This window comes from Pangasianodon hypophthalmus, chromosome 11 (assembly GCF_027358585.1).
Source record: "Pangasianodon hypophthalmus isolate fPanHyp1 chromosome 11, fPanHyp1.pri, whole genome shotgun sequence".
NCBI lineage: Eukaryota > Metazoa > Chordata > Actinopteri > Siluriformes > Pangasiidae > Pangasianodon > Pangasianodon hypophthalmus.
This window is the reverse complement of record NC_069720.1, coordinates 4,039,149-4,060,692: the sequence shown is the minus strand read 5'-3', so window position 1 is coordinate 4,060,692 and position 21,544 is coordinate 4,039,149. Positions and strand designations below refer to the sequence as shown.

At 39.2% G+C, this 21,544-nt stretch overlaps 1 protein-coding gene across 1 annotated transcript; it reads right to left on the bottom strand.

The window, feature by feature from the left end:
- Positions 1–436: 436 nt before the first annotated feature.
- pkd1l2a (polycystic kidney disease 1 like 2a) lies at positions 437–20,437 on the bottom strand. The gene is made up of 41 exons (XM_026930288.3): positions 20,106–20,437; positions 18,061–18,219; positions 17,789–17,977; positions 17,026–17,136; positions 16,550–16,697; positions 16,240–16,469; positions 15,742–16,149; positions 15,553–15,635; positions 15,318–15,465; positions 15,027–15,216; positions 14,485–14,593; positions 14,260–14,392; positions 13,810–14,157; positions 13,576–13,721; positions 12,818–13,000; positions 12,596–12,733; positions 12,350–12,505; positions 11,642–11,766; positions 10,984–11,104; positions 10,691–10,822; positions 10,338–10,560; positions 9,462–9,652; positions 9,137–9,367; positions 7,928–8,029; positions 7,668–7,846; positions 7,137–7,283; positions 6,297–6,496; positions 5,950–6,197; positions 5,655–5,856; positions 5,103–5,548; positions 4,917–5,013; positions 4,351–4,491; positions 4,085–4,270; positions 3,667–3,997; positions 2,558–2,691; positions 2,344–2,471; positions 2,076–2,236; positions 1,728–1,938; positions 1,126–1,227; positions 898–1,029; positions 437–800 (listed from the first exon to the last, which is right to left on the bottom strand). The coding sequence occupies exons 1-41, from the start codon at positions 20,425–20,427 to the stop codon at positions 678–680; spliced, it is 7,494 nt and encodes a 2,497-aa protein (XP_026786089.3). The 5' UTR covers positions 20,428–20,437; the 3' UTR covers positions 437–677.
- Positions 20,438–21,544: the final 1,107 nt, after the last annotated feature.

Genomic DNA, 21,544 nt, shown 5'->3' with positions numbered 1-21,544 from the left:
CTATAATTACCATCTGTTTGTAGTTAGTTAATAAAACAAGTTAGTTTCTCTTACCACTTACAACATAGCAACTAAAGACACTCGTTCCATCACCTGCCTCACGCACGTACACGCACACACGTGTGTGTGTATAATGTTTGTTTATTAGGCTTAGATTATATTGCGCGTCCACCACGTAAGTTAGAATGAGATATTACAGCTGGCACTACTGTCAGAGCTGCTGTTATAGAAAATTAATCAACACCATCTGACCAATCAGATTCAAGAATTCAACAGTGCTGTGGTATAAATTTAGTTAACTGCTCAGCTGGATGGATGCATGCCATGACTGATGAACATGCTTCATATATCCAACACAAAGGAATAGTAAAATAGTCAAAAGTGACTCAGACCAAGGCTTGTAGGTTTTATGATTGTTATTTAAGGACACCAGAAAGAAATGAAGCCATTAAAAGCTTTGTACAGAGACCCAAAGGGCTATGTTTTACAGCTTATATAATAAAGGCCTACACTCAGTACATGCAACACCTTTCACATCAAGCTTTTAAATATAATTACAGCATTGTGCACAGAGATATTAATAGCGCTACAATTTCCAAAAACAAAAAGAGCATTACATAAAAGCTGCTTTTATCCATTTCATGTACTACTTTTATCTTTCTATCTCAATTCTACATTTATGATATGGCAAAAGGTGTTGCTTTTGGTTCGTCAGGCATTTGGTTCTTCTTAACCTTGATTCCCAAAAGGCTGCATATCTTCATCAGCATCAGATCTACGATTTCCTCCTCTTCAGACGGCTAAGAAGGAGAGAGAAAGTTTTAATAAGGGTGGGTTTGAATTGGTCTTTGTATAGTTTTTCAAAAAAAAAAAAAAAAAACGGGTTAATGCCTGTACCTTATGGTGTAACTGTTCTTCAGAAAATGCCACCAGGATAACGGATATAAATAGGTTCAGAACCACAAACGTCATGAAGATGATGCAAGAACCAATGACAAATGCACCGAGAACAGGATTGTAATGCAAAACCTGTTTTGTTTTTTTTTTGGGGGGGGAGAAAATATAAGATTACAATCATTGAGATTCCTCATTATTAAGTAAGATGTCTATGATGATCTCACATACTTCTTCATAGTTGAAGATCCCCAGTTGTAAGCTTACGATGGTCTTGGCAGCATGTAGAAGAGTGTGGTATGAATAAAGCTTCCAACCGTACATTAAATTACACTGTGGGAGGAAGAACCAGATGAGAATCATGGTTTACGTTCATGGTTTTATCAGTATTATCAGTCATTGTAGGCTATGTTTCTGAAAACCATTTCCCTCTCACAGTCCTTCAGACCTTTTTGATAGAAATGGCTTTTCTACACCAGGAGTCTTGGCATGCTATCCTTCAGGATCACAGCTGATGTGCTGCATTGCAGACATGGGCTACTAGTGAATTTGTTGCTTCTGCTTTGCTGGATTGTCTTACAAATATGACATTTTCTTGTTTGTGATGCATGTGAGTCACATAAAATTGATATTGGGTTCATGCAGGGAAAGGTGTGTTCTCAGTAATTCAGGTAGGGGTCACTTGTAGATGGTTCCGAATGTGAACCATCAAGATAGACGCATCTGATCTGAGCAAAACAATGAAGCAATAAGCAATGAAGCTTGTAATGTGAACGAAGCTTGTTAGAGCTGAGAAAACACATACAAATCAAATTCAATTCCAAATTTCTTACAGCAATGGAGTAAGCCAAGAACATAATTGTCATGACGATGATGAAGCCAGAGATGTCGTTCCACGCCCGACGCAATGTCGCGGTGATCATTTGGAGTTTAGGGTTGAGGCGCAGCAGGTGCCACAGTTTGACCGTGGCCAGCAGAACCAGGAAAGCTATAAGATATCCAAGAACTCCATCTGCTGCAGCAGTTTCATGAAAGCTAGCATGTCTGGCAGAGGAGCAAAGGGTTACTGGAGATATGTGGCAAGCAAATGTTAGCTGACAAATAACTGATTTATATTTTTAGTGATAATCCCTTATTTTCATATCTTGAATTCAAGGGATTAAATGGCTAAATGCACTCACTGGTCTTTGTGGGTTTGATAATACTCAATGTCCCGGTTGCCCAACAGTTTCCTCTTGATGAAAACACACAGTGCACTCCAGCTTAAAATAATGATGGCTAGCTCCAAAAGATTCCACTTGCTCCTGAAGTATTCCCACTTGTGTTGTTTCATAAGCTTGCCCTGTAAAAAAAAAAAAAAGACATCCTTCTCACTTTTCCAAATTTTCTTATTCTACGGTATATTAAATCAAGCATAATTATTGACAGTTTTCATGGGAGAGGACTGACCTGCTGAAACATGTAATAAAGAATGAAGAGAAAATAGATGGCCTCAGAGGCCATCATGAAAATATGAAAACCACCAGTTGACTGATAAAGGCGGACACTTTGTAGATCACTGCGATACTGGAAAGCTCCTGTGAAACAAAAATAACTCATGAATCTCCTGGACATGATCATACAAACCAAAGAAACCCGGAATTTGACGGAAAATGAGACTCACCCACTGCTGTGGTCTCGAACATCAGCGTGACAATACAGAAGAGGTTGACATTAGCATTGTACACTGTGAACTCCACAAAGATAGCCCGAGTGTATTTGTCCACCCAGATGTTGTCAAAAAGGTACTGAAGCAAACTGTGAAGGGGAACACCAGGGTTCAGAATAAATCAGCTGTGGTGCAGAAGCTAATCCAAAAAGGTACAGTGAGAACTAGTTAGATTGCATTACTGAAACTTGAAACTCGATTCTGATTGGTCGGAAGGTGTTGATGCATTGATATATTATCGTTTCTATAGTAACACGTACACGGGGACTTGTATGGCAGATGCGCCACACAAACGGACTATTGATAGGTGAAATTTGTTTATGGTGATGTTTATTTAACATTTTAGGTGCCGGCGCTTTGTTACAGTCAGTTTTCAGACACTGGAAAATCTTCAGGAAAGATATCTTTGCAGTTGCTTGGTAACATGACAATTTTTTTGTTTTGTTAACCTTAAGAGAGAAAAAAAAGAGGGTGGTGAGGGAGCAACAGTTTGTAGCTACTATAACGTAATGATACCAGGAATTAACTTGTTTCGCAGACGTTCCACAACAATAATTATAAATGGATAAAAAGAATGATGTATCGTTCCTTAATTTATTTAAAAAAACTGCTAACAGTGATGTAATCGTTGGCAAAGTGTTGTGGTTTAAGAAGAATAAAACACTTTGGAATGTACTATTATTGGAAAAAATTGGCATCATGCCACCCCATCGCTGAGTTTCCTATAACAGTATGCCCTGTTGTGTTTTATTCTTTATGTATACAACTAATTACAGGATTACAGAATTAACTAATTACAGGAAGCTGCATATGATTTGCACATTGAACATGGACGTGTTCCCTCTGAATTTTAAGTATAGTTGTAAAAATATATATATTTTTTTATTTTAGAAAAGCGCTATCTACCCTATTCTGCATACATGAGCTCGAAGATGCCCAAAACAGGCTAGTGTTGTAGCTTTAAAAACAATTCAATTGAAATCCCAGTGTGTCTCTAAAAAGTAACCTGTACAAAATACTACAAGCTTCTCCTCAATCCTGCACATTAGTATGATATATCATACCTGCTTGCATTTTGTTTGTTAGGCCCCAGGTCCACAACAAATCCCCCACCTCTGTAGAAAGCCACCCCACCCCAGATAGGGTGCGCCCTGAGTCTGGATTGGGTTTGGTACCGCCATGGCATGAGGAAACTCTTAGACAAATTTACATCTGTTGATCGATTCCAGCCTGGACCATAGGAGCCCATGTCCTCCACCTCCCAAGAGTATGGAGCATGGCAGTCATGAATGGAGCGGCTCATGAAGCTGGAGGTCCTGCAGGAGTCCTTGTGCACTCGAACCTGCCGGAGTCGAGCATTGCCTACGAGCTTCGAGTTTCCATCTGTGATAAAGCCTAACATAATGACCAAAGTATAGCAGACATTATGAATACATTTGGTCAAAGTGGACATACACTTTATATACAGGTTAAAATATGTACCTGGTTGTCGTCCAAAAACGCTATTTAAGAGGGTGGCGTTTGCCCAGGTAAACACATCTTTGTAGTTCATACTGTCAGCGATGCCATTCCTGAAGCTCTGCTGAATGTGCTGAGTGAGGTAGTAAGCATTTGGATCTCGCTGACCGTAAGCCACCAGGAGTAGCATCCAGAGGAAGCCCACGTAAACTGTAAAGGAAACAGTTGTCTTACACTAAGCTGTTGCTGTTTCCCAGTTAACCATTTCAGTACAAATAGGTATTTCTTACTGAGAATCTCCCTGATGAGTGCAAAGACTTTCTGTTCTTTGATCATGTTGTTCCTCATCTTCTCAATATCGGTGGGAGGAGGAGGCTGATAGAAACTGCACGTGCTGTCCCTCCTGGCAATGCGTATGCCATCAGGATCATCTGTGGAGCATAAATTTGGTGAATGTTTGCAAAATACTAAACATGATAAGAAACTTCTTGGGAACGTTCTTTCATTCCTCTTCAGTAATCTCTTTATTCTGATCAGCGTTATGGTAGATCCGAGCCTATCCTGAGAACACTGGGTGTGATGTTGAAAGACACCCCAGATGGGACTCCACCCCATCGCAGGGCATCATACACACACACATTCACACACTTAGGGATTAAACGCAATTTAGCGTAGTCAATACACCTACTGGACTGGTTCTGGGAGGTGGAAAGAAACCAGAGAACCTGGAGGAAACCCAACAGACAGTAACCCGAACTTAGGATTGAACTAGTGCTGGAGCTGTGAGGAGGCAACACTACACCGATGTGCCGACACTTCTTGGAAACTTTTTTTGCAAATCTTCTTTAAAGGTTACCTGCGCTTGATAGACCACCCTCAATTGGAAGATCTCCATATTCTTCTTGATCAACTGTCTTTAGAACCAGAGCAAAGAAGACAGCAAATCCAAGCACCTGAATAGAGACAGCAACAGTTAAAACTGGATTCACTGTTTAGACTCTGCTTAATACTAAAAAATGGCAAATTAATCAGGACATGTTACCTTCATAGGCTGGGTAATGAAGAGGCTTTCGAAAAAAGACACAACCATAGAAATGAGCCAGCTAACAGAGCGATCCATTCCATAAGTCAGCCCATACATCATGGTGAAATATGCTGACACTCCACTAGTGGCTGCAACAAGAATCCAGCCAACAAACACAAACCACCAGGGCAAGCCTTTCTGACAGCACTTCTTATCACCTCTGTGGTCCTCTCCAAGACTGGAGCTGCAGGAAACCTGGTCCCTGCGGGAGCTGGAGGAGAGATATGGCTCTAGCAATCGTTTCATGCCCTGAACCTGCAGGACTGCCTGAATGTAGCTCTCTGGTTTAGAGAACCGGGTAGGACCCAGCAGCTTCAGCTCTTTCTCCACATTCTGGAGTTGTTTATAGAGATACTGCCTGTAGATACTGTGTTTCTCTTTTGGCATCTGTTCAGGACTTCTCTCTGGTAATGTAGCAAAAAGAACAAAATTATACTAAAGCATGTTTTACAAAAATGTAAGAGATCTTAGAAACTGGGTTTGTGTATGTTTATATTTTTCAGTCCATACCATGAAGATTTACAGCCCCCAGAGAGATGGCAAGCTCCTTTTTGGAGGCATCAGAGTAAAACTTGCCTCCTGCACTGTTCTGCTGACAAATAATATCTTCAACTAGTGACAGGAGAGCATTGATATCCATTTTCTCAGGGTCTATCCTTGGCATGGGGCTCCTCAGAGCCTTGGAGAGTGATTGGGCTATCCTTTTGATGTCCTAAAATATTACAAAGGCAAATAGAACAAATATTTAAAATATTCAAGAAAATTGGAATCTTCTTTTTTTAATGGTCAGTGTGCTCTCGTGTACCTTGACTACAACATCTGGGGTGATCTCCCTATGGTCACTCTGTGGAGAAGGAGGTTGGGTTGGCGAAACCTGTCCTGTTTTTCCTTGCTTAACAGAATCAGTCTTAGACTGTTTAGGAATTTGATCTGTTCTTCGTTCCCTTGGTCGGACGTTTCTGAAGATGCTCACAATAAGAAGGTTGATGGGGAACATAATAATGGAGCTCTGGATTCCAATCGTCACTTGCTGCCAGGTAAACTCGATCTTACCTTTAGTCAGAAGTTGATAGAGGATTATTCTTGATTAAAGCGCTTCAAATTGTCATAACAATGTTAGTAGTGAAATAAATGGACATAATTGTGCATTACCCAGATCCATGGTCTGCTCAGAGGGGTCAGTGGGAATCCCCCAGAACATGATGCTGGTCAGCATGGTGCAGAGCAACAGAGAGAAACAGCATGAAACACGCTGCACTCGAGTGAAGTTACTACTGGGTGGCCGATTGATCACCGAAAACCAAATGTGACCATCTTGGAAATCCTTTGTGGTTTTCATAAAGAACAGATTACTGTTGAAACAGAAACGTGAAGCTATAACACTTATATCCATATAAAAATAACTTCTGAAGTTATTATAACTACTAACAGTATAAATTACATCAGCTAGGTTATATGATGTACACTATATGCCCCATGAGTATGTGGACACCTGACACTCAAGGCCATGTGTGGGCCTTCACAAACTGTTGCCGCAAATTTAGAAGCACACAATTGTCTAGAATGTCTTTGTATGCTGTAGCATTAAGATTTCCTTTCACTGGAACTAAGGTGAAATCTATGAAGACATGGTTTGCCAAGGTTGGTGTGGAAGAACTTGAGTGGCCTGCACAGACCCCTGACCTCAACCCCACTGAACACTTCTGAGATGAATTGGAAAGAGGGCTGCACACCAGGCCTCCTCGCCCCACATCAGTACCCAACCTCTTGCTCTCCTGAATGGACACAAATCCCCATAGCCACACTCCAAAATCTACTGGAAAGCCATCCAACAAGAGTGGAAGTTATTATAACAGGAAATTAGACACAGCTCAATATTAAATGTCTATAGTTTTGGAATGGGATGTTCAGTACTCACGTGTCCACACACTTTTGGCCATATAGTGCATCTTCAGGGGGATATTGTTCATTTAAATAGCCAAAGTTACCCACCTAAACCTTTTTAAGTCCATCTCAGTTGCTGCAGGGAACACTTTGTCCAGGGTACACTCTCCTACATCAATGGCCAGCCATGAACTACATAAGAAATGCCACTTTTGCCCTGTCTCCAGGTCTTGGACCGTCGCCTTATTAACATACCTGGATAGTAGATATTCAAGGTAATCACACAGCTCCAATATGAACGGCAGTTTAGAAATGGATCTGCGTTATAGGAAAATAATCAACAGCAGAGTAGTGTGATGTGGCCCGACATACATAAGTAGATTATTTTTTCTCTGACTGTTACAAAGTGCTGATACTGGAGGCTTCTTCCAAAAATGTTAAATAATTAAAATGTTAAATTAGTTGTTATTAAAGAAAGATAACATATTAGAATGAGCTCATTATATACATGTTACTTGCCTTGCCTGTCAGAGCTGCTGTTATAGAAACATTTAAGCAGTTAAATTTTAATATTGAACACTTTATGGTGTAAATCTAATATACTAAATGGAGTCTATGGGAGTACAGAACAGTTTTTACCAAGCAGGATGTTTCCCAGAATTATCATGCCATAATCTGATGCTCTGCAGCTCTCCAAGTGAGAAAGGCGTGGTGAGGAGGAACATGTCAATTCCTCCCCTCTCAAATACCGGCTTGTCTGGGTCAGTTAGATGATGGGGCTCGCTCTCTCCCTCAGAGCCCAGTAGAGTCGCTGTAACCTGTGGTAGAAGTGGTAATTATGTAATAACACTTAGACATTATTCCTGATTGAACATTCGGGCTGAGGTAGACATGCTGACCTGAGAGGATGTAGAAGCTCCCCGGCGATGCCCAGTGCTGATGGTCAGTAAGTAGCGATATTCAGCCAAGGGATCATTGTCCTCTAGCACTGTGACTTTCACCTTTAAGATCACGTTACACCATACATAAAAATCATGCATCAAGATCATCTTCAGATAAAAGGTATGAAGGCAATTCCATGATTAGGATGTCATCCCTTTAACCAGTTCTTTTTTTTAAATCATTTTTTCATTGAATCTAAAAACACTTGTGTTTAATCATTAAAAAAATGCTAATCCATCTCAGACAGCAATCCCTTTTTTTCCCCACAAGGTTTCTTTGCTGCATTGGCTACATTTCGCTGTTACTGTGACAGGTTAAATAACAGGTTTTAAAGTAACAGGGTTGTGTTTTAGCATAGAATTAGCAGATACATATAATGTGTCTGACTATGCTAATGGCATAAGAACATTAGGGGCATTCTACAGCACAGACCAGCAGGTATCATACTTCATTTACATAAAATTTGTTTTCCTAAATGAATAATTGACTTTCAATCTATAATTTGGGTAACAAAATTATACTTTCAAATGATCTCGTTAATATTATTAAATAAATAGAAAAAAGAATGAGAGAACTTCATTTTCTTCTTCCTATGATCCTATGATAAACGGGATAATGCAACTTCCTGTTGAACCTGTGACTTGTGGAATATTCCAAATATTTTACAGGGGTATTTTATTGAGTGAATGAACTAAAATGTACATGGCCTATAATGGATGACTCATGGGAAAGGATGTTTCAAGCATGATATGTTAAATGGATTTACACATCAATGCAATAATAAGATTTGATGTATTTTAATGATTATATTTTAAGGTTATGTGTAGTTATACATACGGACTGGTATAGGGATAACGTTGTTATCTAAGTTCTGTAGATGGATTTTATTAATGTTTTAAGTTATTTATCTGAAAATGCACAAAGGTTGTTGTGAATGTCACTTTACATATGTTTAAAATGTCTTTTACCTTTACTCTACATACTTATAAGTAAATGTAACATGAATGGGACACAAACGGCATCCCAATCGTGGAATCACTCATAAAATAGTATGTACATGTTGTTTTTATATTTATGCATGCTTAGAACCAGAACACAACAAGATACATTTTTCCAATTTGATTAAAAAAAATAATGATTTGAATAATGATTGCAATAAAGAAGACCTTTGCTGTGTCTTGGATGTCCTTTCTTCGTGCCCAAACCACAACCATGAGGTAGACGAGGAAAATAGCACCAATGAAACACACCACTACAGGGTTATTGGCGAACGTGGCAAAAAGTTCAGCAGTACGGGACACGTCGACCAGGTTGGGCATGACAAAGAAGGTACTGCCAAAAAATGTCAAATGGTTACACAGGCACTGAGTAAGCAGTGGTGTGGTACGAGGTCCAACCTGAGGAGAAAGACAAGTGAACAAGTGAATGGCTCTAAAATAGATATTCTCTTCTTATGGTCTGCCTTTGAGAAAATCTGCTAGTTAAACTTACCCTGCAGCCGTAGTCACTCCAGTTGGTTTCAGTCTCATCCCAGTACTTACACTGAGCAGCTATTGATGTGATGAACACTGAGACGTTGGAGGAGTTTACACCTGCTTGGACAATAGGCCTCACCAGAAGATAGTAAACCCCTACGTCTAGTGCTACATCCCTGGGGTCCAGCACCCATGCATACCTCTCTTCTATATCACACAAACATAATCACAATCATCATACATTTACATTAATATGTTAATCTTAAAGTGTATATAGGAAAACATTAAAAACATTAAAAACACATTAAATATGTCTTTACTGAAAGATTTGTGATGTGCTTAGTGATTCTGATGCTAATTTATTGCTTGGTATTTGCATTTCCATTGTTCCCATGAGAAGTTAGAGGTTGTCTGCTGCTCTGATGTCACATAAGGACATGATGTTCTATATCATATTTATGAGAACATAGAATAGTAAAGACAGCAGACGTTGGACTCAAAGACACAGGTGTGTTGAGTCACATAAGAGAATCTACAAGATGTGAGATGTGAGGAGGTGAGAGAGCTGGACATAACGAAAGTGCTGCTGCATCCGTTAAAGCACTGCTGCATCTACTCTTTAGGTAGAGGTAAAGCCAGTGCTAAATCCCACTGGCACCACTATCAGTGGGTCGAATGGCATTGTGGGTAATGTAGGAAACCGTTAACCAAAGTGAAAATAGGCCAACGTGCCAATGAAAGAAGTTTAAACTAAAAAAAGTCACCTCGAATTTCATTACAAAATAAATCTTGCATGGCACTGGAGATCACATAAAGATTAATAAAAGAGTCTTAAGTCTTTCAGGGCAGATTTTTCCTTTTTGTTCTGTCTAAATATCAGTTAGTGAATAACCTGTTGAATTTCCTGGTTGAGGGAGCTGAATTGTGGTCTTGTAGTGAGTGTTGTTTGGATAGTGCTCAAAACCCAGGAGTAATTGTAAAGATATCTCTTCTGAGGGGTCCAATTTCAAAACCAGAGATATGTTTGGCATGGTCACATTAATGACTAAGGTACTGTAGTTCCCCAGGTCCAGAAATGTACTGTTAACTTCAGCCTCTGGTCTTGGTAAGATTATCTGGAAAATGAAGCAAGACAAACAGAACATATGTACTATACAGTAGCTATACACAATCCTAGATGCTACTGCTTTAATGAACACGTGCATCAATAAGTTTAAAAAGGTTTTAATACCAAAAACATCTTACCTCAATCTCCTCACTGAGGTTTGATACAGGGATAACAGATCCATTCTCTCGGGTGATGGACAGAGACGCCACCGCTCCATTTATGGGCTCGCTTTCCCTCCAGGGGAAAGGGTTTATCGTAAAACTCAGCATCTGTAACCAGACAAGCAAACAGTCAATGAACAATAATATACATTTAATATACAATTAACAGAACAATATGCTAATTAAAGGATAAAATAAAAAGACAGGTATGAGCAAACGATTTCTTGGGACAAAGAGACAATCGCAAACTAGTAATTTGAAATTCACACCCGCACATCCACTGGCTCTTCTAAAGGCAGCACATTAGGACCCAGAGACGGGAGCACAAAGCTGGCTGAGCTGTTGTACTCAATACTGAAGGACTGTTTCTGAAGTACCACTGGTGACAGTCTAATGAAATAAAAAAAAAAAGTATTTGAAAAGACTATAAATTTCCATACAAACATAAATCACAATGCATATATTTGTCACAAATCACACAAAAACAGATGAACCTCTCTGTTGACAAAGTGAAAGGTCATGAAGCGTGATTGTGAAACTGTAAACATGGGGAGATCTCTCCTCATTTTTAGGATTAGTAGAGAAACTGATAACTAGTAAAGAAAGAAAGAGATGGGAATTTATAAAAAGTTGAGCAGGAAGCAGGATGAGCTTCAGGCATGGGCTTTCTCTCAAATTTTCATTATTTCATAATTCCATATAAGTATTTTTCGGCATCTTTGAGTATTAACACTGATTATACATCAGCCACCATCATGATGTCATTATTTTAATTCTGCCTCTTCACTGGGTCTGTTGGGTTAACGTTCAGCTGGAACACTGCCTGACGATAATATTTTGAGGTGGTATTTTCTGTGTATTATGTGTAAATAAGGATTCATGTTTTCACCAATGCTGGTCTCTGTTTTTGTATTACCTGTAGCTTACCTGTTTACATACACACTGATCTCGGAGGTGCTAACCATGATGGGTTCTTGGTCTATGCTTGCACCAGCCAGCAGAGCACTTTGTACATTGTCTGCTGCATTTAGCAAGTTTTCTGAGATGATTTCCTAAAAAAAAAAAAAAAAAAGCCAAAGTCAAAGGAGAGATAAGATAATTTATACCACAGTGATGTTGAATTCTTGAATCCAAGTGCTTGATATTCTATAATAGATTAGTTTTCTATAAGAGCAGCTTTGAATGCAGTAAATAGAAATCACAGGTTTATATTACTGCACTCATTTTAATACTCTTCATTACTATTCAATTCAGTTCAATATAGTGCTTTTAACAACGGACATTGTCACAAAGCAGCTTTACAGAAATAAATACATTCAAGATATAAATTTTAAGTGTATTAATTTATCCCTAATAAGCAAGCCAGAGGTGACGGTGGCAAGGAAACACTCCTTGAGACAATATGAGGAAGAACCCTTGAAAAGAACCAGACTCAAAAGGGACTACAGTATGACATGCTCTTTAGTGAATAAAAATGTGTAATTGTTGGCAAATTGCTGTGGCAAATATAAAATAATAGGAAAATAATCAACCGCAAGGGCGGTATTTTCCTGTAACAGCATGCCCCGAGGCTTTTATTCCTTAAATATGTATTTACGGATGAGATTCTAGCAAAGTTCAGCTGGAGTATGATACCTGCTGGTCTGTGCTGGCAGAAACTTTGAGGATGTTGCTGGCAGCCTGAATGATGGGTGTGACCGCCTGCCTTGTTACTTCTTTGTCATCCCCCTCAGAGAGTGTGAGAGAGACCAGGGACAGACTGAGGTTTGACAAAAGTGAGCTGGCCTCTAGCTGCAAACACGAAAGAAACATTTGAGTGAAAACTATTTGACAGAACTGCAAATTATCCAGGATAATCTACTGTCGGAACAGGAGTACTACCTGAGCCGTAGATGTCAGCTCTTCACTCTGTGTAGTGAGGCCCACTACAGCGTCAGCTGTCTTTTGCACTTCTGAAGGGTTCCTGAGGGGGGCGGCGTTCACGGCTGTGCCCAGGTCTAACAGCATCTGCTCTCTTAGCTTCAGTCAGGATAAGCAAATTTATTACTTAGTGTGCAGAGATGTGAAATGATCAACAATCTATAAATAACAGCATATTTGTACCTTCATCTTTGCATCTTGTTCTTGGCCCTCGGTTGTGTCCCCATTCAACCTGTTAGACACAGACTGGAACATCTGGGCTAGTGTTGCCCCTGTCACCTTCCCAAGCTGCAACAGCTGGTCCACCTGCTTGGACACAAAGCTCTGCAGATCCTCCACTGTGGGCCCAATGCTAGCATCATTTACCTGAGATCATAAAAAAAAAAACAGGAACAGGAAGTGAATTAGGAAAATACAATATACTGCGCTACACTATTAGAAATAATGATCTTCAAGTGTTCTCTGAACATATGAGAACTCTATTTTAAATTCAATGTCTGAAGAATAAACACATCTTTCCTTATCTATTTGTCTTTGTATGTTTTTGACATTGGCTTATTTTTGAAATACTTTGAAATACTGAAATCTCTGAAATACTTTGCTGTGGCTGCATCTGGACCATGATCCACCAGGTGGCAAAGGATTAGGGTGATAAAGTTAACCATTTTTTCTAGGAGTTTAAAAAAAACCTAAAATTCGGTAACTACACTTTGGTCAAAACTGATTTATGACTGAGAGTGGCCTTTTTGAAATCTATTTATTTTACGACAAATTGCTCTCTTTTGGAGAAAATATGATGCCAACTATCTAACCGCAAAACATTTACTGGGATACCTAAAAAAAAAAAAAAAAAAAACCTCAGTTTCAGTGTTAATGTGGTTTCCATGGTTTGCCTTTGTAGGGCAATGTAGCTACATGTTGTGGTATAGTTGTGAGCAAACCTGGACAGATAAGGTCGTGTTAATCTTCTGTCCTTCCACATTCTCAACAGTGATTGCCACAACCAGGCTGTAGTTAGTAGCATCGCTCCCCACAGGGAGAAAGAGTGACTCCACCGTCTGGTTATGGCCACAGTATAAGTAGTCACCTATAACAGAGATCAAACAAAGGGCAGTAAAGTATCTTTTGTTTGGATAAATGATGAGAACATGAAAATTTGGTAAAGATTTTCGCACCAGTGGATGTTCTGAAGCAGTATGTGCAGGGTCCAGCTTTGCAGAACAAAGGAGCCACAGTGCATGTGATGTTGAAGGGAGAGAGAATGTCCCCAACAGTGGGGTTAATGTTACAGAACGGCGGAGGGGAAACTTCTCGTAGGGTATTAGTAGTAGTGTTGGGAGAACTAAAGGGAATATTGGAGGTGGTTATTATAGACTCTGTGGATGAAGCCTGGGTTTGGGGTTGGGATGCAGGCAGCCCATTTGTGGTTTGACTATCAGGTAGTAATGTTGGGAACAAAGTAGACAAGGCACCCAATATTGGGATGGTGAATTCAGTCGATCCAGATAAACCATCTTTTACACCTAGGATACAGAAATTGTTGCAAGCTTCAGTAGCAAGTGTGGTCTTTTCCTTTGTAAATCTTTGAAAAACTCCAAATAAAAATAAAATCATACAATACCCACCATAAGCAACAACATTTATATTCTGCTGTGCATTGACTAGAGTTGCAGTCTCGATTACGAAAGAGCTGACACCTTCCTTCTGTTTCATCAGTGCCTTCTGTCCTTTTTCAGAATAGCAGGAACTCAAATCATCCTAAAAGCAATGAAGCAAAGAAACAATAAATCATTATTAGACGCAATATTATATAAATATGGAGTTATTGCAGAAAACATGAATGCACTTACAGGTACAGGGTTTGTGTCCTCAAAGTACCAAACAATTTGCTGACAGCCTTCACACTGTAACTGCAATGTAACATTTGCACTGACATTCACTGGGTTGCAGTTGGAACATCTGAAGAAAAAATAGCAAAAATGTCAAGAATGTGAGGCAGAATGTAATAATAACTTGAGCAATAAAAGAGACTAAAAACATTTTTTTCATTGTGGAAGCAGAAAGCAGGCCAAGGAACATGATAACGTGGTGGGACAACTTCTTGCAGTGAAAATATTATTCCTCTACTTATCTATTTTTTTTCTACTTTCTACTACTACTATTATTATTATTATTATTATTATTATTATTATTAAATAGTAGAAAAGAATAACAAGAATAAAAAAAAAATCCTTGTATGAGCAGGTGTGTCAAAATATCATGTTTGTGTAACTTAAATTTGCTCAAGTATGTAATTAGTGGTTAATAATTAATATTAGAGTGGTCATTCTGAAATTTGCAAATACAAACACTGCACACTTTGCACAAGGAAATAAATAAAACATCCTCTTACGTAATGACTGGATTTAAATCATTCCCTGGAGACACAGAGATGCATTTGCTTGCTGTCTGTTCCTCTGGCTGCCCCGTTGTCTTTGTGACAGTCACAGAGTAGACTGAAAAACTGTAGGGTGGAGGGAGACAGGCAGCACGTATCTCATGGCCTTTAGTCTGAGTACTGACATTACAGGGACAAGTTCCACCTGAAAGAAAAAGAAATGGCAATGGATTCCAATACCATTACACTTTATTGTATGGTTATTGTATGTGGAAATCTTTTTTTTTTAATTAAATGATAACTTACTGCAGTTCCAGGCAAATGTGTAAAGGTTAGCATTTCTATTTAGACCATTAACGCCCAACATTATGCTACGCGTGCCTATGACTGGGCTCTCTGGGTTTGCAGTGATCGTCAGGTTATCGCCAGTTAGATCTCCCATATGATCTTCTGTCTAATAAGATGAGAATTATTAATATTATTGATTGGATTAATCAGATTAATCGATTAATAGGATTGTTTTACATACTGAGTTGTCCACCTGGCAATGCAGTAGTGTGTCTCCAGCATCTGCTTCCACTGATGAAAACAAGTTCCATGTCCTCACCTTTACCCTCATTGGACCTGTACCAGAAAATCCCTTTGGTTACTTTAAAAACAACTAGGAAGAAAGAATAGCTTTCCTGGTGAAATAAAAAAAAAAAAATCATTACAGCAATATGAACAGCACCTTCTATTTTGCTGGAGATCCTAAACATCTGTAAACTCCCATTTAGCATCTGATGAGTCTCAGAGAAGCTGTCGTTATCCCCAGACACCAGAAAGAGCACGTCCACTGGAGCACCGTGGTCCAGAGAGACATTAACATATAGAGCTGAGTCTGAGCAAAGGTCCTGTTCTGGTGCCACAGAGGCTTGAAGACCCTCCACTGGCTCCACCAAGCAAAGTTCCAGACTAGCAGACACTTCTGGAGCTGTCACTCCATTGGAGGCCAGGAGAGTAAGTTGATGGCATCCCAAGCCCAAAAGCTGTAAAGCTTCTCGAGGGATAGTGATGTTGTGAGGAATGATCCCTCTGACTTCAGAAGAGTGGGCAAGCTCAGTGAGTCCATGCTGGATTTTGTATGTGATGTTAGTACCTGATGGAATAAAGTGGTTATTTTAAAGTGGATCTATATTGCTGTTGAGGTTTCATTAGTGAAGACGATGATGAGAGTGTTATATTTTACCGGCACTGAGCTGCACTTGGATTCTCAGAGCATGGTGTTGAAGACCTTTGCAGTTTTCACTGTCCATTGTCTGGTTTGAGCTGTGGCACACAACTTTGCTAAATTCCCCAACAGGTTCTTGGATGGTGATGGTTTTCTGCGCTGTCACGTGCCACTCGCTGGTGCTACACTCCACTGTAACAGTGTAGACTCCAGCGTGTTGGTACCTGTGCACTATATTACTCTGTAACCTAAAAAGAAAAGACTTAAACTAATGTTTGTGTTATTTTAATGAATTCTAAAGGAATTCTAGAAATGTGTTGTAATTTACTCTTCAGGCATGTAGGGGTCGATGGCGTGCCCATCACCAGCATTCAAAGTGCATGTGAGATTTCCTTGGAAAGGGTGGAGCAACCACTTTATAGTCAAGGTGACATTATCAAAGACAGCAGCTTGCTTGTTAATCAGCAGGTGAAGACCTGTTAAGCAATATAGCAGTGTTATTATATTATTAAAACAAAGCTCATATTTGACCTGAATTTTATTTTCTGTTTGAGCCAACTAGAATACAACATGTATTATAGGATAGATTTTGCAACAATGTTGAAGCCATGTAATATGGCACTTATCATAGATATAACTAGAATGATTAAAGGTTACAGCTCATTTACTGCTTGAGCTGCAACACGATTAGGACTGCTCTTGTAATCTTGGCTCATAAGTTTCTATATATATTTACAGCGACTTAATTTTTATTGCCGCATGTTAACATAAGAAGAGTGATAAAGACTGAGAAAGGTCTCTGACCCTCTTTGCAGTGATAATCCACTGATAAATAACTTCCTAGTCCTGGGCAAGGTTCTCCAAAGGATGCTACCTCAGCTACAGCCTGGCATACCTGCAGCCCATGGCAGTGCCCTAGAGAGAGGAAAGTAACAGTAAGCATATATAAATATACACTCACAGACCACTTTGCTCACCTGCTCATTCATGCGATTATCCAATCAGCCAATCATGTGGCAACAATGCAATGCATAAAATAATGCAGATACAGGTCAAGAGCTTCAGTTAATATTCACTTCAAACATCAGAATGGGGAAAAATGTGATCTTTGACTGTACAATGGCTGCTGGTGCCAGATGGGATGGTCTGAGTATTTCAGAAACTGCTTGCTGATCCCCATGGGATTTTATGCCCTACAGTCTCTAGAGTTTATACAGAATGGTGCAAAAAACAAAAAACATCCAGTGAGCAGCAGTTCTGTGGGCAGAAATGCCTTATTGATGAGAGAGGTCAGAGGAGAATAGCCAGGCTGGTTTGAACTACGGTAACGCAAATAATCACTCTTTACAGCAGTGGTGTTCAGAAAAGCATCTCAGAACACAGAACATATCGAATATTGAAGCAGATGGGCTACAACAGCAGTTGAACCTGGACAGGAAAATGTTGCCTGGTCATTATTGATTCTTCAACTGATTGGCTCCATGAATAATTGCATGAATGAGTGGGTATACAGGTGTTCCCCATAGAGTATATTTTTAAAATATTTCTACCACTGTTCCATTCATACCTGACACTATATCCACCACGTCGACCCAGCTGCACTCCTCCTGTAAAGACGTGTGAGGCAGAGAATGTCCGGCCCTGCAGTAGTGCAGAGTCTTCCTGCCATAGAAGCTGTCATCGATCTCTATAACCTGACCAGAGCCACACTGTAGCGTGGCATTGTGTTCCAAACAGGCTAGAGCATGTCCTGACTCTAAAACAAATGAGACTAGTATGAATTCTTGTTACAGGAATGGGACTCAGAGACTTGCCTGTGTGTGTACAAAGAAGACTAACCAAACTCGCAGATAAAGTGGAGCTCTTGGCTACAGTTTTTGGTTGATGCCCACTGAAATCCAGATTTCTTCACGATGTAACCACAAGCTTCTCCGAGCTCAGGTTCACGGAGCCAGTTAGAGTAACTCACGTCAGATCCATCCAGCCAGGACAAGGAACCTATAGATGCAAGAAGCAAAGAGGAAGTTTGCTGGTCATATGCATGACTAATGATACATACTGTAGTTTGTTAATGAATTAATCGGAAGTAAAATATCATGTAAATAACCAATATTTAGCTAGAATTAGCTAGAATTAGACTTGCTGCCTAGCCAATTAATACAGGAATCGATGCTAGTCCAACCTAGCATTAGCAAAAAAAAACAGGCTAACTAGCCACTTAATGTTACCAGATTAGCAAATTTACCTCAGCATGCTTTTTCAAATTAGACTGAAGTTCTAATTAGGGAAGCAAAGGAGATGCCTCATTTTCTCGAGTCTTTTTATCGAGTCTATTGAAACATTTTACTGAGGTAGGGCCGGGGGCACTCATCCTCAAATTCAGCATTACAGTACGGTGACGGTGACTTATCCATATTTAATTGCACACAGATAGCTATAGCATTGTGTAGCATGTGAGGTCACAGCAGATGAAACAGTGATATAAATAATATATTTTATATATATATAATTGTATAGTCTACAGTGTAATGTATAGTGTACAGTCATTGGCTAGATGAGAGATGAAGAGACCTTTGAGATTTGTAACAAGTACGTTGAAGGTCTAAATAAAAAATAAAATATGTTTTTTAAGTATAAATCCCCAAAATGATACTAAAATATAGTAGCGACGTACAATTACTCAAGTATTTCCCTCCCTTGGCATTTATTACCAACATTCTTATCACCCAGTGCTGAAAAAAAAAGACGTCAAAACAAAAGCTGACTGTTTTGTTGCTTCCATGTCCTAAGATGAGGACGTAAAAAATGGAAAACAACAGCATTTGAAAATACGCAACACAAAAGGAGCTGTGCCAGTGTCTGAACGATAAAGTCGGCTTCTTTGTACATGGCAACAAAAGGCTCTCCAGCAAATCAAAGACAGTGACACTTTTAGGGCCTCAGTGAAAGAAGCAAACAAGCCATCAAAAGGGTGCTGGCTATTCGAGATATCTAATAAAGGAAATACTGTATATACGCTAGGTAGACTGTCAGTTATCAGTGGAAAGCACGATAGTGTGTGATTACAAACTGTGATTTGTGCCTGTTAAACCTGCAGACACATTACTGATAACAGTAACAAAGGTGCAGCTTGTGAGATAGCGTTTGTACATTATTGCTGTGTAAAGGCATAAAATACTTTGGGATGTGCTGTTATAGGAAACAACAATCAGATGACATGATGTGGTCCAATGTTAGTTAGCAAGCTGTAAAGTGTCAGAAAATTTATTGACTGTCACGAAACACTGACACTGGAGACTCCTTCCATAAATGTTAAATAACCGTCTTCTACAGAAAAGCTTACCAGAGCAATGATTAGATGTTATATGTTACATAACACAGTTTTAAAATCTGTTTATTGTAAGGCTTAAATTATACCTAGTGTCTTACTAGCTGTTGCTATAGAAATGATAACATACAGATATAACATATTAGAAGGAATGCCATTAATATAAACCTGTCATTTGAATGACAGCGGCTATAGTGTCAGAGCTGCTGTTATAGAAAATGAATCAATCTTATGACCAGTCAGATTGGTTAATTTAAAATGAACACTTAATTAACATATACTGTAAAGAATATATTGCATCAGTTCAATTTCCAAGTTAAAAAAACCTGAAACTTATGGTCTAACCTTTAACATATTTCACTCTATATAGAACCTTATAGGAAACAACTTAGATGAGCGTCAAACTGCCTTTAAGATTATAACCCATGACCCATGCCCCGACTAGTTACTCCTTGCCAATTCAATAATTTAAATGACTAAAAACCTTAACACACACCTTAAAATATGGCACATATGAAAGTAAATATGTAGCATTACTTAAGACAAAACCACTTGCCCTCTGTGGCAGCGGAGCCCATGCTGAGGTTGAAGGAGGCAGGCGCCAGTCCCAGCCACCAATCCTGCTCCGATTGCAAATGTCTCTGGAGAAACTGCTGAATTTCATCATTCTGGATGAAGGCCAAGTGTCCACCGCCACGCTCACACCAACTTTGAGCGTCCAGGAAGCTACGCTGCAGATTCACAAACTCATAGCAGGAGCCTTCAAAAGCTTTTTGGTACTCAAGACAGAACAGGGCCTCTGTGTCTTCTTCACTATAAACTGCATTTACACTGAGAATGACCAAAAGTAGGAGAGTGGAGAGAAGATGTGTATCCATCTTCCCTTCTTCTCCTGCATACTTTTACAAGCAGTCATGCGTGCGTCTATATTTAAAGGGGATTGACGTCAGTGTCTGCCGAAACACAGTGTAATTATACTAGTAGCTCTGGCTGGCTGGGCTTTGTACTTTTTCAATAGACTAATTAGAAGAATTGTCCCAGTGCAATAATGGCTTGTGTGTAAATAAGAGCATTCTTTCTGCTGGTAAAGGCAGCCCTTAACATCTCAAAACACAGCCTGCATGGGCAGAGATAAGAGCAGGGATTGATGGGATTGATCATGAATGACGGTCCTGTGATTTCCAAGCAGTTCTGGCTGTAATTCAAATCACAGGGTCATATTAATGCCCTTGTTCTAATACATTATCATTTCTATAGTAACATACACAGGGACTTGTATAGTGGATGCTCTACATAACCTAAGGCTAATAATAAATGTAATAAATTGTTATTTAAAACAAAAACATATTCTTAATTGCCTAAGAAACGTACAATCATTGATATGGTGAGGCTTTCTGTGAGAAGATGTTTCGTTAGTTCTATAGATCGGAATATTTTATTTTTTAAATTTGGAGTGCCTGCAATAGAAAGATGGGTCCAGGATTAAAATTGGCAGAAAATCAAATCTATTAGCACCTAGTCTAATGGAAATTGTGGAAGGAGTCTCCAGCGTCAGTATGTTTTCCACCACGGGAAAGTCTTCAGGACAGAGGACAACATAGCAAGCTGTATTATTTTGTCATATTAACTTTAAAAAAAATAGAGAAAAAATAATGGCTGGTGTTTACTGCAAGTGATAACAGGAACTAACTGGATGTTCCACAACATTAAGTATAACTATAAATAGTTAAAAAACATAATGGACCATTCATTAATGAATTTTTAAAAATTGTAGTTATTAGCAAATGCTGTGTTATAAGAGGAATAAAACACTCCAGGACATGCTGTTATAGGAAAATAATTAACTTTGGGGTGGGTACAGTAACTCTGCTTGGCATCCAACTGCATTACACCACCATTCATTGATTAATTCCCTGTAACAGCAAGTTAGGAAGTGTTTTTTTTTTTCTTATATAATGAATAAGGAGGCAAGTTCCTACCATAAAAAAGCAAAAG

Excerpts from the sequence above, each read along its gene's own strand:
- pkd1l2a (XM_026930288.3), bottom strand. The coding sequence starts at position 20,427 with ATGGATACACATCTTCTCTCCACTCTCCTACTTTTGGTCATTCTCAGT. Across the intron at positions 6,497-7,136 it reads ATGGACTTAAAAAGGTTTAG|TAATCTGTTCTTTATGAAAA; the intron begins GTGGGTAACTTT and ends CTGTTTCAACAG. Across the intron at positions 6,198-6,296 it reads TGAGCAGACCATGGATCTGG|GTAAGATCGAGTTTACCTGG; the intron begins GTAATGCACAAT and ends TTCTGACTAAAG.